At 55.0% G+C, this 14338-nt stretch overlaps 1 protein-coding gene across 2 annotated transcripts in view; it reads right to left on the bottom strand.

Annotated features, from left to right (window-relative positions):
• ABCA2 (ATP binding cassette subfamily A member 2) overlaps positions 1-14338 on the bottom strand; it is a 36128-nt gene that overhangs the window by 6756 nt on the left and 15034 nt on the right. For both annotated transcript variants that reach the window (XM_087943916.1, XM_087943914.1), the window contains exons 11-38: positions 14027-14155; positions 13211-13378; positions 12630-12726; positions 11809-11982; positions 11476-11578; positions 11161-11275; positions 10170-10360; positions 9257-9407; positions 8880-9084; positions 8602-8766; positions 8258-8438; positions 7942-8154; positions 7533-7729; positions 7211-7393; positions 6759-6943; positions 5453-5573; positions 5061-5357; positions 4591-4803; positions 4264-4363; positions 3719-4044; positions 3281-3494; positions 3070-3175; positions 2777-2888; positions 2362-2422; positions 1999-2173; positions 1759-1874; positions 375-522; positions 157-280 (exon numbers count right to left, since the gene is read on the bottom strand). In XM_087943916.1, the coding sequence (XP_087800042.1) occupies positions 157-280; positions 375-522; positions 1759-1874; positions 1999-2173; positions 2362-2422; positions 2777-2888; positions 3070-3175; positions 3281-3494; positions 3719-4044; positions 4264-4363; positions 4591-4803; positions 5061-5357; positions 5453-5573; positions 6759-6943; positions 7211-7393; positions 7533-7729; positions 7942-8154; positions 8258-8438; positions 8602-8766; positions 8880-9084; positions 9257-9407; positions 10170-10360; positions 11161-11275; positions 11476-11578; positions 11809-11982; positions 12630-12726; positions 13211-13378; positions 14027-14155 (4570 nt within the window). The remainder of the gene's footprint in view (positions 1-156; positions 281-374; positions 523-1758; positions 1875-1998; positions 2174-2361; positions 2423-2776; positions 2889-3069; positions 3176-3280; positions 3495-3718; positions 4045-4263; positions 4364-4590; positions 4804-5060; positions 5358-5452; positions 5574-6758; positions 6944-7210; positions 7394-7532; positions 7730-7941; positions 8155-8257; positions 8439-8601; positions 8767-8879; positions 9085-9256; positions 9408-10169; positions 10361-11160; positions 11276-11475; positions 11579-11808; positions 11983-12629; positions 12727-13210; positions 13379-14026; positions 14156-14338) is intronic.

A 14338-nucleotide genomic window follows, 5' to 3' on the forward strand; every position in this document is an offset into this window, starting at 1 on the left:
AGGCGAAAACAAAGGGCCAAATTTACTGCCACTTTGGATAGTGAGATGGGTATTAAATTTAATTTTTAATATTAAAATTTAATTAAAGTAAGATTTTTTTAAAAAAACAAACAAACCGTATAAATTTAATAACCCAATAAAAAAAAAACTCTTTACCGATCTTTGCATAGTATTCGTTGATGTATTCGTTGTAAGCCATCTCCATGAGCCCGTGGCCCAGGTTGTAGTTGGGGAAAATCAAGAAACAGCTTTTTAAGTAGCTGTTCACCATCTTCAGGTCCTACGGAGAAAGAGGCACTAAGAAAGGGCTGCGGCAGCATCAGACCACCCCCTTCACCCTCCTTATTTCAGCTTCCTGCTCGGCCAACACCCACCTTGTCGTGCTCAAAGAGCTGCAGGAGGAAAGTGGCCACGGTGGCCGTGATGCCGATGAAGAGGTTGATGACGATGAGGAAGACGTAGGCTGAGCTGGGCACCTCGAACCAGAAGGAGGCTGGGTACATGATGGGCGTCATGGACCACCTAGGAGAAAGGGTGCAACAGGCTCCAGATTAGAAGCCCTCAAAAGACCTGCCTAAGAATTTCCCACCCAGCTCCTGGGTTCATTTATTCTGAACCCAGGAAACATATTACATATAGTTTGTATATACTGAATATATCAAATAATGGTTTCAAGATTCTCCTCTAATAGATAAACATTATGAAAGTTTTAATGATTAAAGAATACAGTTATAATCCAATAGCAATAGCAGAGTAACGTGTGTTACTTATTTATTAATATGTTATCTATAAGAGACAAGGAATACTTGCCAATTATTAGTTATTATTGTTTATGTTGAGGTCATTCCCCGTTAGGAGAATGAGCGCATACAGGGAGACGTATTGGAGAGTAGTGTTTGAATAATACACACACAGCAGACAGATACACTGTACAGTAAATGTAGGCTTTTACTTCCAGAAAGGTTTAAGCAAAGTTCAAAATAGGCAGTCCAAAGTCATTCACAGGTAAGATCAGTCAGTTTTTCAATCCAGGGATAATCCAGTAACAAATTCCAGTGTCAAAAACAGTTCAGTATCAGACTTACATCAAATCCAGAAAATATCAGTCAATTAGGAAAAATGGAGGAACGGCAATACTCTCCAACAGAAGGAAACAGAGACACTCACACTCTCTTCTGAGACTAAGACTAAGACAACCCAGGTTTCTGGCTCCATCTTATGGCCGTTTGAGAAACCACACCTAATTACAGTTTTGCATTTTCTTAAAGATACAGTATTAAAATGTTTATCCTGGTTTATATATTTTCAACCCAAATAGCTGTTAGGCGACCCACATTCCTAACAGTTTATTATGAACTATCAAACCTATTATCAAATGTAATAGAAAGAAACATGTTTACTATCCTATTAGTATGTTTACTATTTTTTATTTCTGTATACTCGTAGGTTTATATCTTTTTAATCCATTGCAAATAAAGTTCGTTTTAAAACACACACACACACACAAAGAATTTCCCACCCAGCTCCTTCCTCAAGAAATTCAGAGGTAGACTGCTTCTAAACACAGAGGTTCCATTCCTAACCCTTATGGTGGCCTCCAGGGCAGATTCCCCATCCACGAGACTCACCAACAGATCATGGAGAGGAAACTGAGCATGCCTCGGGCTGACACACACACACACACACATACCCAGGCCAGGCATGGGAGACTCCCCCCTCTCTAGGGTCCCAATGGCTCCTCTCCCAGCCACCACTCACCCGTAGAGTAGGAAGAGGGCAAGCACGGCGGGGAAGTTGGTGGGAGAGGTGTAAGCCGGCAGATCGAACACGAAGAGAATAATGATGCAGCAAGTGGCTGGCACCAGGTAGTTGAGCTGGAGAGGAGGAGGGGCAAGGGGTGTGTGGGCGAAGGAGAGATTCAACCTGGCATCCCTCTCCCCTGCCCCCAAAGCCACCCGCCCCTCCAACGCCTCCGCCCCGCAGCCAGCCCAGGCCTACCATGTCCCAGACGTAGTTGGCCAGCCAGTATATGACGGGGTCGCAGCCGCTGACGAATTGAAGGTGCTTGGCTTTGGTGGACTTCTCGGCCACCAGGAAGACGACGAAGCTGGCCGGCACGAAGGACATGGCCACGATAATGAAGATGGCGATGACCACGTCGGTGCCTTGCAGGCTGAGGGGTAGAGGAGAGGTTGGCCCGGAGGGAAAAGTGGGATACACAGGGAACTTTACACACACACACACACACACACGCCACCCCCAAGTCATACAACCATTCTGAAAAGCAGGGCAGAAATAAGTCAACTTCTGTGGAGGAAAAAGGGATTAAGAGGGGAAGGGAGGGAGGGAAAGGAGACCTACAGGTAATCCAGAGAAAGGCTGGCGCTGGTCTTGTTCATGGGATGGTTGGTCAGGGTGATGCCTGGGGGGGGCAGAGAGAGAGAGAGAGCCTGGCATGAGTGCCTGAGATTCTGCCTCCTGCAAATTCCCCCCTAGCCACATGGCCTCTTCCTCTCTCGCCGCATCCTATCTGGCTGCCAACACGCAAGGGCAGAGCCTCTCCATGCCACCCGCAGTGGTGGGATTCCAATAACTGAACAATCACTTCTCTGCCCTAATCATTTCTTCCAACAACCAGTTCACCAAACTGCTCAGAACGCTAACAACCGGTTCTAGTGAACCGGTGCGAACCGGCTGACTCCAACCATTGGCCATCCGGTCGAGTGCTGCCGCTGCCCCAATTCCACCCAGCATCCTTCCCACCCTCCCTGCTCACCATAAGCTGCACGGTTTCCTCTGCTGCTGGGCAGGTTGGCACGGAGGATGGCATTGTTGAGGGCGTTGAGGTAGGTGGGCATGCTGTGGTATCCTTTGTTGTTGTAGTACACCTGGGAAGGCAGTGTAGGGAGGGGAGCATTGGCCCAGGCAGCTCCCCCACAGACAGGGGGCTTGAGGAGGGCAGTGGGCACAGAGGACCCTGGGAGGGACAGGAACTCCCATTCAAGCTCATCCAGCTGCTGCTTCTGGGCTGCCCACCACAGATTGGCAGAGCTATAACTGAGCCCCTACCTGGGCGGTGCTGCGGACGGCAATTTTCCGGAGCATCGGGGGCGCGTTGTCCCCAAAAGAGGCCGGGATGGATTTCTGGATGTTGCCAAAGGTCACCGCTCCATACCTGGGACAGGAAAGCAGCAGCCACATTCACTAACAGGCACCTGCCAGAGCCCCTCCTGGGGGTGAGGGGGTGCCCCCACCCCACCATGCACGCCCACACACACACCTGTGCAGCCGAAAGCGGTCCGAAGTGTACAGCAGATACTCGGAGACGTTGCGCCCCGTGATGTCCACCAGTATGTCCCCCGTCACCACCTTCGTCTGGGAAGGGTGGCCCCCCACTCCACTGGGGCAGGAGAAGCCTGTGCCCTGCATGGAGCAGGTGCACTTGATGGATTCGTGGACGATGCTGGGCTGGGCCGGGGTGGAGGTGACCGTCTCTGGCAGGGAGAATAACCGAGAGCGGTTTCACCACCGAGGGAACCCAGCATGGCAGGGCAGCCGCCCAGAAAAGCAGTCGAAGGGATGAAAGTGAGCCAGATGTTCAGTCAAGGGGGCTCCCAGCCTCTCCCAGAGCCCATCCTAGGCGCCCCTCCCAGCCAGCCAGAGAAGCACCATTTTCAGATTCTGCCTCTGTGTCTCAAAGGCCGAGGGCCGTCCTTACCTTTAACGGTGGGCGGGAAGGTGGTGAAGTTCCAGGCCCGCAGCAAGTCCTCGTCCAGAGAGAAGGGGTAGTCGGAGGGAGCCGGGGACGGAGGGGGCGGCACGAAGTTGGAGAGGGGCAGGCCCTGGGTGAAGGAGTCCAGGCACATGGCGTCGAAGTACTTGGCCGCCAACATCTTGGATTCGTTGCTGTTGAGGTTCAGGGACTGGACCTGCTGGTCCAGCGTGCTGTTGAAGGTCGACTTGAGCACACAGGTGGCCCCGATGCCGGAGGGCAGGTAGAAGGTGCTGACCAGCTGCTGGGCGCTGGCGTCTGGCGAAGACTGGCTAAAAGGAGGAGGAGGAAGGGGGATTTTTCCAGCCCAAGGACTCCAGCTTTCCAGTCCCATAGTGGGTGAAGGAGAAACGCAGACATTGGTTCCAACCAAACCCTGGAAGGTGATTCTCAAAGGAACAATCCCCAAGGCAGGTTTTACCACATCTCTCTCTCTCAAATGCCCTGAGGGTGCGGGGGGAAGAGTGAGAAGGGGTGGGGGATTGTCTTACTGGTTGCCACGTTCCTCGTTGGCGTAGGGGATGAAGTTGCCTCTGGGCTGGGTGTAATTGTGGTACTGAGAAGGCGAAAGGATGAGGGGAGGCAGGTCTCCTGCAAAGCAAGAGGGGGCCGTAATAACCGGCCGTATAGGAGAACACCCCCATTTCGGCAGCAGAAAAGAAGGGCAAGAAAAAGGTTGAAACGCAGCCCCCCTCCATGGCTCACTCAAAGCAAAAGTGCCCAACGAGGTTCCAAAACAGAGAAGCCTTCCCAATCCCTCCCCTGCGGAGGGCCAGCCGTGGACCCAGGTGGGTGGGCAGGGCAGGGATGCCCCCTACCTATTTCTGGGACAGAGAGTGCCACCGTCATGGCCACGCAAACAAAGAAGGCGGGCAGCAGGATCTGGGAGAAGATGGCCTTGCTGTTGCGCTTGGCACAATGGAAGCGCTTGACCAGCAGCCCGTGAAACTGGCGCAGCTTCAGCCAGGAGCCCTCCAGCTTGAAGCTGCTTTGTCCGGCCAGGGATGCCTCTTCCAGGTCAGTCTCCGGCTCTGCAGGAAGGGCAGACGTGAGGGATGCAGGGAGGGAGGGCAAGGGTCCCTGCCTCCGTTTCTCCTTCTGCTTCCTTCTTCTCCCAAATGCCCGAGCAACAAGACGCAGCAGCCTTCTGCCCTCAACCCGTTGCACACCCAGGGTTTCTGCCGTTGGGAAGCTTAGAAGCAGAACTAAACGGCTTCTGGGGACCGGGGTGTGTGTCCCTCACACTCCCTTCCCCTGCCCCCATCAGACTTTTTGCCGCGCTACAAACCTTGCAGGCTGGCATTATCGGGGTCTTGTGTATTGTCAAACAAGGGGGAGTAATCCCCGTAGAACTCCGAATAAGCCCCACCGTCTTCGCCCCGCACGGAGCCGGCTGAGGAGGAGGAGGAGGAATGCAAGGATGCCTGGGACTCAGTCAAGTCCGAGCAGGTCAGGAGGTTCCCCAGGTCCATTTCGGGCGTGGTCGGCCTTGCCATCCTTGGGAGGGGGTGGCCGTTGGCCTGGGGCCTGGGGCCAAAGCGGGGACTGGGCAGCGGGAAAGCATCTTTCTTGGACTCCTTGATATCTGCAAGGGTGGGCAGAGGTGAGAATGGCTGCCGAGGGCCACAGGAGACACACACACACACCCAGGCGAGGGAGGCCTGACCCCCTGCAGCATACCCGCATCACTGTTCTCAAGAGACTGGTCTTCTTCGGAGACCTTTAGGAAGACCTCTTCCAGGGTGGTGTCCATCAGGCCAAAGCTGGTCAGGTCCAGATCTTCCAAACTGTGCTCCAGGTGCTGCAGGAGGGAGCAGGGGGAAGTTAGGGGAAGTCCCACTGCAGCTCCTCCACTTGCGGGGGAGTCAGGCTCCGAGATGGCCTGGCAACTCTCCTCTCTGGAATATCTCTATGCAAATCGTGTCTCGGTCAAGCGACGGCCCTTCCAGGGTGGACCAAAGGCATTTCTTTCCTCCACTCTGCAAGGTGCCTCCAAATGGTGTGGCTTTAAATCAAGTTTTCACAATTCCCGGAGGAGGGGGAGGAGGAGGAGGAAGAAGAGGAAGCTATTGGTGGATATCAACCCTGAACTTCCAAGCTCAGGGGCAGTCTACCTCTGCAACCACACAGGGACGCAGTTATCAGCTCAGCCTGTGCCAATGATGGCACCTTCCATCGCTTCTTCAGGGGCTCCTCTGTGAGATCTGAACTGCTTACAGATCCCCCGGAGGCAGAAAAGGGTCATCTAGGTTGGCAGGGGGACCCCCCCTTCAAGAGGACTAGCTTCTTGACCCAAAGATCGCCATCTGGTTGCTTCAAAGCACCTTTTATGTGTTTCCACACACACTCTCTCTCACACACACACATACACACACACACCAGGAAAGGACGCAGCCCTGGACTCAAACCCAATGCAGCACTCCCTCCCTCCCTCTTCCCTTCCTCCCCCCCAGTCGCCTCCCCCACCTGGAAAAGGCACCAGGGGTGGGATTCTACCAGTTCCCACCTATTCCCTAGAACCGGTTGTTAACATTCTAAGCAGTTCGGAGAACTGGTTGTTAGAAGAAATTACAGGGCTAATCCTGTAAGGAAGGCAGGAAGGAAACATTCTGGTGTTGCTTACAGAAACTGCCTCTCCGTTAACCCTTATTACATTCTTGGCAGGACTAGACTTCCTATTTCAGGAACATCTCTGGAGTTTTTTTTCCCCTCCTTTGCTGGTACTTTGCTTGTGTGGAGTGACCATTCAAAGTTACGATGGCACTAAAAAAAGTGACTTATGACCCTTTTTCACACTTACGACTGTTGCAGCATCCCCACAGTCACGAGAGGCCAGGCGAGGAGATGCGTGCCTTGAAGTGAGTGACGTTGAGTTGGCCATGCCCAGCCAATAACATGACCACCAAGCCACGCCCACCACCTAAGCCATGCCCACAAAACCGGTTGTTAAAAAAAAATTAGAATCCCACCGCTGGCCCGCGCCCACCTGGAAAAGCCGTTCGAAGCAACCCTTCTTGGCGGCCTCACTGGGCAGGATGTAGGAGAGCTCCGTGTTGGTGTTGGAGATGAGGAGGCAGGAGGCAACGTGCTTCTTGATGAACTGGCTGACTCGCTCTTCGGAGCAGGGGCTGGTGGCGGAGGGGCAGGGCGGGCTGCGGGGGAGCCCCGTCTCTGGGGGAGGGAGGTGGGGAAAGTCAGCCAGGCCAAAGGAAAAGAGGGGGCTTTTTTCCCCCCCACGTCGCTCAGAATTTAAAGCAGGGCCACCAGGCAGAGACAAGGGAAAGGGACTGGGCTGCAAAGGGCCTGAACCTCCCTGTTCTGAGGAAGTCTACCTAAGCACGAAAGGCCAAGGGGGACCCGAGGCAGAGCCCCCCCCTCAAAGGCCTGAGGATTCCTCCCTGCCCTGGACCCAGGAGGGGGCCGGTGGGGGCCACTGACCGGCATTGGCCCGGGCGTCCGACTGCTTCTTCACCACCGTCAGCTTGTAGCCGTCCCCGTAGGTGCTTTTCAGGAAGAGGGGTGACCCACAGCACTTCAGCTTCCCATGGGAGATGATGGCGATGCGGTCGCCCAGCAGGTCTGCTTCGTCCATGTGGTGGGTGGAGAGGAGGATGGTCCTTCCTGGGGGCGGGGGGGGCGGGGCAGAAAAAGGGGGAGATGGGCCATGTGGGGGTCATAAGAACCCCCCCACCCGAGGTCCAAGGTGGGAGAGGACCAGGAACCTGGTCTGCACTCCCCAAACAGGGCCCAGCAGACCCACCTTGCTTGTACTTGAGGATGAGGTCCCAGATGGCTCGCCGTGCATAGGGGTCCACACCAGCCGTGGGCTCATCCAGGATGACGGCCCGCGATCCCCCCACAAAGGCGATGGCGACCGAGAGTTTCCTCTTCATCCCTCCGGACAGCGTCTGTACCAGGAAGTGGCACTTGTGGGTCAGCTCCAGGTCCTCGATCATCCTGTGGGGAGCAAAGGAAGCGGTCTTACTTTGGGGGGCCCCTCTGGGGAGACCTGGATTCCTTTCCTCCAGCAGATCTGGGTGAGCCTCCCCAGAGGGGCTCCCAAAGTGAGACAGAGCAGGAGGAAAGGGTACAGTAGGATTGCTCCTGCTGGCTGGGGAGCATGGGAGCTGGGATCCGAGGCTGCTGGGGGAGGGTCAGGGGACACCCACTTGGCCATCTCCTTGCAGATCTCCTCCTTGGCCATGCCCTTCAGCTGCGAGTAGAACCAGAGATGTTCCTCCACCGTCAGCTTGTCAAAGAGGATGTTGTGCTGCGGGCACATGCCCAGGTTCTTCCGGATCTGGTCCATCTCCGTCCGGATGTCATAGCCGTAAATGGTGGCCGAGCCGGAGGTCGGAGGGAAGAGGCCGGTTAGGATGGACCTGCCAGGGAGGAAGCAGCCCAGGGATGGGGTCAGACACCCCACCATCACTCCCTGCCTGCCCCCCCTACAATCGGCCAGGGGGCACACTCTTCAACACTCACATGGTGGTCGTCTTGCCAGCGCCATTGTGACCCAGGAAGGAGACCACCTGGTTCTCATAGAGGTTGAGGCTCAGCTTGTTCAAGGCCAGCTTTTGGTCGGTCTTGTAGATCTTGGTCAGTTTGTCTACGCAGACCACCAGGGGCAGGTGGGTGGGCTCCTCCTCGATGCCCCGGCTCTCCTCTGCAGGGATCAACGAAGGGTGGGGAGGGGGTTCTCTGTGAGAGGAAAAAGCAGGGCCTCTCCAGACCCTTTCTGACCATTGAGAGTCTTCAAAAGCCATGCGGACAACAGGGAGCCCTTTCTGCGATGCCCCGCAGTGGCTCTGCCCCACCTGCCACCTTACCCATCCTCCTGTTCTCCATGGCACACGCTTGGTCCTCCTCTGTGATGCTCAGGTGGGTCTTCTTTGACCAAGGCCATGACCAGTCCCAGGCCTCAGTGCGCCCGTTTTCCAGCCAGTAGGACTTCTGCAGCGGAAAGTACCAAGGCCGAGGGAGCCCGTACATCCCTGGGGAAGAAGCACTGGTTGGCATGGCAGGAACCCCTCCCTGGAGGATCTCAGCCCGGGGTGGCGGCTGCAGCGACCAAGACCCCACCCCAAGCTCCCCCAAATCCCCGTACCTGGGTGCACAGCTTCAATATACCACGTCAGCACCCCATAGACCACGGCGTCCACAATCAACATCATCATGGAAAGCAGGAGGTTGAAGTCATCCCCTTCCACAGGGGACTGGCTGAAAGTGTGCCACTGGATGCCCACGCCAGACATTTCGTAGAGGGCAAAGTACTTTGAGCCCAGCCCAAAGGCCGTGGTGGACATCAGGGACTGGGGAGAAAGGAGAGGGTGAAAAATGCCTCGAGGGCTGAGAAAAATACAGACTGTGCCAACCGAGAGAAGCCCAGGGCCCACAGATGCAAGAGAAGCCGTTGCCCCACAGGGGCAGATCTTCCCAAGCCTCCTGCTGCCACCTCAACTGCGTCTCTCCCGGGGTACTCACAGCAATGCACTTCTCGAAGGCAGTGATCTTGTCGTGGGCCACTTCCTCCCGGATGGCCACATACATGTAGGGGACGTAGCTGAGGAAGTAGATGATCCCACCGCAGGCCGAGGCCAGCTTGGCCTTCGAATATAGCACGGAGACCAGGAAGCTGCGGGGAAAGAGGGCGAGAGGTCAGGAACAGGCTGCAGTCCTGTGGACGGGGGAAATGAGCTTAGCTAAGCAGGCTGCCCAATCCCATCACCCTCAGCTGGTGTTCTGACCCACGCCGTTTCCCAACAAATCAAACACAATCCAAAAGGAACAGAAACCTTGTAATATTCTTACAAAATAATTAGCTGTGATAAGCACAAAGCCTTGCCAAACTGTGTGAGACAGACGAGAAATAATTTGCAATACAAGAATCTTCAAATCCAAACTCAGGATACTAGAATGTCCACGAGGCTGTAGTTTCAAAACGTCTTTGCTTCCTGCAAAGAACGTTCGCTTCACAGCTGGCTTTTATCTTCTTGAAGGAGGGGCCATTACCTTGCAGCCTTACTCCCGAGTTGCCCATGCCGTTGTAACTGCTCTTTCCTGTGAGCAATCCTGTGCACACGTGCACTTAGCACAGGCTCCTTGGGAACCTCCTCATTGCTGCTGCCAGCCCCCACAATCTCTGAAAGCAGCAGTCCACTCCCTAATGGTCCTGGCCCCTCATCTGAGTCCTCGCTCTCCTTAGCCGTCCGCACCTGCTGCTGGCTAACCACAACAGCCGGGGACTACGTTGAGGGAGCCCCGTGTTCTGCTCGGCAGGGCATCTCCATGGGAGGCAAGAGACCAAACCGCCAACTTTTGCAGAGCACCACAGTGTAGAGGCCCCAATGCGAGGGCCAATGTTCCAACAGGCCACCTTCCCTCCCTTGGCCCTCACCAGAACATGATGGTGGCCACGGCGTAGACGGCCAGGAAGAGCCAGATGATGAGAACGTCGCTGTGCATGAGGACCTTCCCGTACTTGAGAATGGCGGTCAGGGCAGTGACCGAGATGGACAGCTGGGTGAAGCCTGTGATGAACCAGGCCACCCAGTGGACGGCATTATTCAGCCCCATCATCTTCATCACCTGCAAGGGGATAAGGGCCTCCTCAGAGCCGGGATAAGGGCCTCTCTGCCGTTTTGCTGCACAAAAACTCTCATAAATGGCTCCGGTTCTGAGATTCTGAGTCTTCAACCATCAGAAATTGCTGCGGGCAGGAAAGCTTCCCAAGCCAGCATCCTCTCCCTGCCTGCCCGCCTGGACGGAATCTCTCCCTGCAGCTGGCACCTCTGCCAACTCTCCTCTCCCTTGGCAGAGACGTAGCCACCCGCCCAAAGGCAGGCCAGCCGGCTGGCTCTCTGCCCTGGCACTTCATCATGATCTCATTAAGCAGGAACACGGACATGCCAGCAGCAACGGGAAGGCCCTCCTGGCACAGAGGCAAGGAAGGAGCTCTGCAGGGAAGTGCCACAGAAGGGAGGACGCCGGCTTGGGAAGCGCCACGGCTGAAAAGACGGAGACGGGACAGCTGGAGGAGGCCCCCCCACCCGTCTGGGAACACTTCCAGCCCTGGTTCTAGGAGGTGGTTTTGCCCCTTCGCAGCACCCGTTTCGTTACTCTGCCACCTGCACCCAGAGAGGCCTGCAGGGCCCTGCTTGCAGCCTCCCATTCTGGCTGAGGGTGTGGCGCCTACCCAGTGACTGCCCCCAAATCCCAAACAGATCCCCCTCCATTTCCTCTCATGGTCCCAGCTGCAGCACCCAGCTCAGCCCTGGCTTCCCAGCAAAGCCTCCCTTGGTCTGTTTCCTTGTTCTCCTTCCTTTCCCGCCTCACTGGCCTTTTGGAAGCTACCTCTGCCTTCCGCCCCTCCCGTCCCACGGCCTCACCTCCTTCAAGTGATGCTCCTTCTCCGCGACGATGTGCTGGATCATCATGGCCACCGAGTAGACCCAGGAGATGACCATGCACAGGGGCATCATGTGCTCAATCACAAAGAGGAAGCTGGGGGAGGGGAAAGGGGGAGCCTCGTCCACAGCCCAGGAAACCCCCCAGCCATCCCCAGGAGGAGGGGACCAGGAGTGAGTCAGGGGCCAGGCCCCCAGCAGCTCCACAACGCAACCCTTCTCCTTGGCCTCCGGCCTGCTAGAGAAGAGCTGTTCCCCCAGGGAGCACCAACTCCCAAGGCAAGAGAAGGGACTCACTCATCACGGGTGTAACACGGGTAGGGAAACATCTGCACGTAATTGCCAGGCTCCACCACATCGCGGCCGACAAAGGTGTTGACAATGGCGCGCTCCATCATGTCTTTGGAAAATGAGAAGCGCTTAAGTTTATGCTGATGGTTCTCCGGGCATTGATTGTGCCCAAACTGGCCTCCAGAAACAACCTGCCTTTTTTGGCAAGCGAAGGGTCAGGAACTGCGACTGAAGCGTGCGCTTCCTTAACCTACAGTCAACGATGAACCACTTTGCAGACATTGGGCCAGGGAAAGGGAGCATCTACCCAGGCTCTGAAGAAGCCAGCTGGGTTCTCACCTTGGATCCAGACAAAGCCATACAGGAAGTAGAAACGGCCCCCGTTGTTTGGCCCGGGTCTCCAATATGCCCGCCGGATCTCATTGGTCTTTTCCGTGAAGCTGGAATTTTGGCGGATCTTGTACATGACGTGGGGAGGGAGGCTGCCATCCTTGTCGGTTTGGAAGATCACACCTTTTGGGAGAAGAGAAGAAATAGTCCACAAGGGAACGGGGAAAAGTGCCAGCACACTTCTGGCTCGGCCCCAAAGTAGGCCAGGTGTTGACCTGTGAGGTTGCATTGAACCAATAAATCATCTAGAATAATAGGTGGCCTCTAAGGTAAACATACTCATAAATCCATATTTCTGTCTCTCTACAGGACCTTACACAGCCTTACACAGAGAAAAAGCTCTGGCATACATAGCTGTGCAACCAGGAAGTCCACCCACCAGTGTTTCCCAACCTTATCATCTTTAAGATGTGTGCACTTCAGTTCCCAGAATTCCCAGCCAGCAGGCTCATCCTCCCAGAATTCTGGGAGTTAACACCTGCCCACCTCATACTTGACCAGGTTGACAAACTGCAAATTACAGAATAATTCAGTTTGGAGCTGTCCGCAGTGCTGAAGCCACTGGCACCACCATTCTCCTTCCACCAGGAGAAGACATCCCGGGGAAAATGGGAGCTGTAGTCCAAAATATTAGAAGGCCACCTCTAGAAACTCTTCCCCCTTGGCTACACTGAGGGCCAATCCTGCCCAAAAGGTGTGCCAGCTGGTGGCTCTGCTACTCGGGCGGAGGAGCTGCGAGGGAGGGCAAGGAAGGGAAGACAGGCCCGTACTGGCAAAGACCGTGACGTTGTCTTGGTAGGCCTGGTTCAGGGTGTAGTTGACGATGCTCTCCTCGTCTGGAAAGCCCTTGAAGATGTCCACGCTGACCTGGGCGAAAGGAGAACCCCCTTGAGGTGCAAGGGAGACGCTTTGACACCCCAAATTAAGCTTCCCCTCAGACAGTGTGTGAGAGCTCCAGTCCTAGGAACATGCTAGGAACCCCAAGTAAGGAAGGCAGGAACCTCCCGCCCTCTGGAAAGCAACGCCAACTCAAAGACGGAGGAAACCAACCCCTGCCGGCCCCCCCAAGCTCAGCTTCTATAGCTAGCATTTAATCTAGAAGTTTGTGTTTTTAAGCTGTTTAAATCTCAAATCCTTTCTTGCCGTTTTAAATCATGACTTTTTACTGAACGGCACCAAGCCGAAATATATTATATTTTAAAGCGTATTTTTTAAAGGCCTTGCCGCGCCCTCTTCTGGGGCTCCTTCCTTGACTTCCCAACCCTGAGATCTCCCCGTTTTCTCTGCTCCCAGGAGGATCCCGGCTTGGCTCTTGGCTTTCTGGCCTGAGAAGAGGTCCAGCGAGGCCCACCTTGGACATGAACTGGATCCAGCCACAGGCAGCGTTGTCAATCGTGTCCAGCTGCTGCAGAAGCGTGCTGGTGTTGGAGAGGGACAAATTGCTCTCCATGAAGGTATGGAAGAGGGTGCTGTCAGAGACATTCAGGATCTCGGGGTGCCTGTGAAGATCTTCCGCCATCTGGGGGCCCCAAAGAGAAGTAGGGAGTGAGAGCAGGCAGCCCCTTCCTCTCTGGCTTCAGCTGGGCTGGGAGGAATTCAGGCGGGGGTAGGATTCAAACTTTTTAACAACCGGTTCTGTGGGCGTGGCTTAATTGGTGGGCATGGCTTGGTGGTCATATTATTGGCTGGGCGTGGCCAACTCAATACCACTCACATCGAGGCACGCATCTCCTCGCCTGGCCTCTCATGACTGTGGGGATGCTGCAACAGTCATAAGTGTGAAAAATGGCCATAAGTCACTTTTCTCAGTGCCATTGTAACTTTGAATGGTCACTCCACACAAGCAAAGTACCAGCAAAGGAGGGGGAAAAAAACTCCAGAGAAGTTCCCGAGACAGGAAGTCTAGTCCTGCCAAGAATGTAATAAGGGTTAACGGAGAGGCAGTTTCTGTAAGCAACACCAGAATGTTTCCTTCCTGCCTTCCTTACAGGATTAGCCCTGTAATTTCTTCTAACAACCGGTTCTCCGAACTGCTTAGAATGTTAACAACCGATTCTAGCGAATAGGTGCAAACTGGTAGAATCCCACCCTTGAATTCAGGTTCTCTTCCCTGCTGCCCTGGGTGGGCAGCGGGGGGCTCAAGCCAATCCTCCCTCCCCCACAATACCTGCTGGAGCCAGGCAATCCGCTGCTCCAACTTGCCCTCCTCCAGGAAGCTACGAATCTCAGCAGAGATGTTCAACCAGACCTGGGCGTAGCGTGTCACGTTCCCAACGAAGGCAAAGGTCTCGTTGGCCTGTCGTGCGGGGAGGAGGATTAAGGAGGACACCCCAAGGACTGCAGGCAGGGTATTCAAGGGGAATCTGGGGACATTTTCCTTTGGGTGCCGAGAATTGTCCCCCAGGATAAAAAATAAACCTCTTGGCAACTCAAGGAAAGGCAGGACAGCGGCTGACATCTGGAGCAGACTCCGCTAATG

This window comes from Notechis scutatus, chromosome 15, assembly GCF_049901735.1.
Source record: "Notechis scutatus isolate UNSWTSFEM ecotype Mainland chromosome 15, rNotScu1.2, whole genome shotgun sequence".
Lineage (NCBI taxonomy): Eukaryota > Metazoa > Chordata > Lepidosauria > Squamata > Elapidae > Notechis > Notechis scutatus.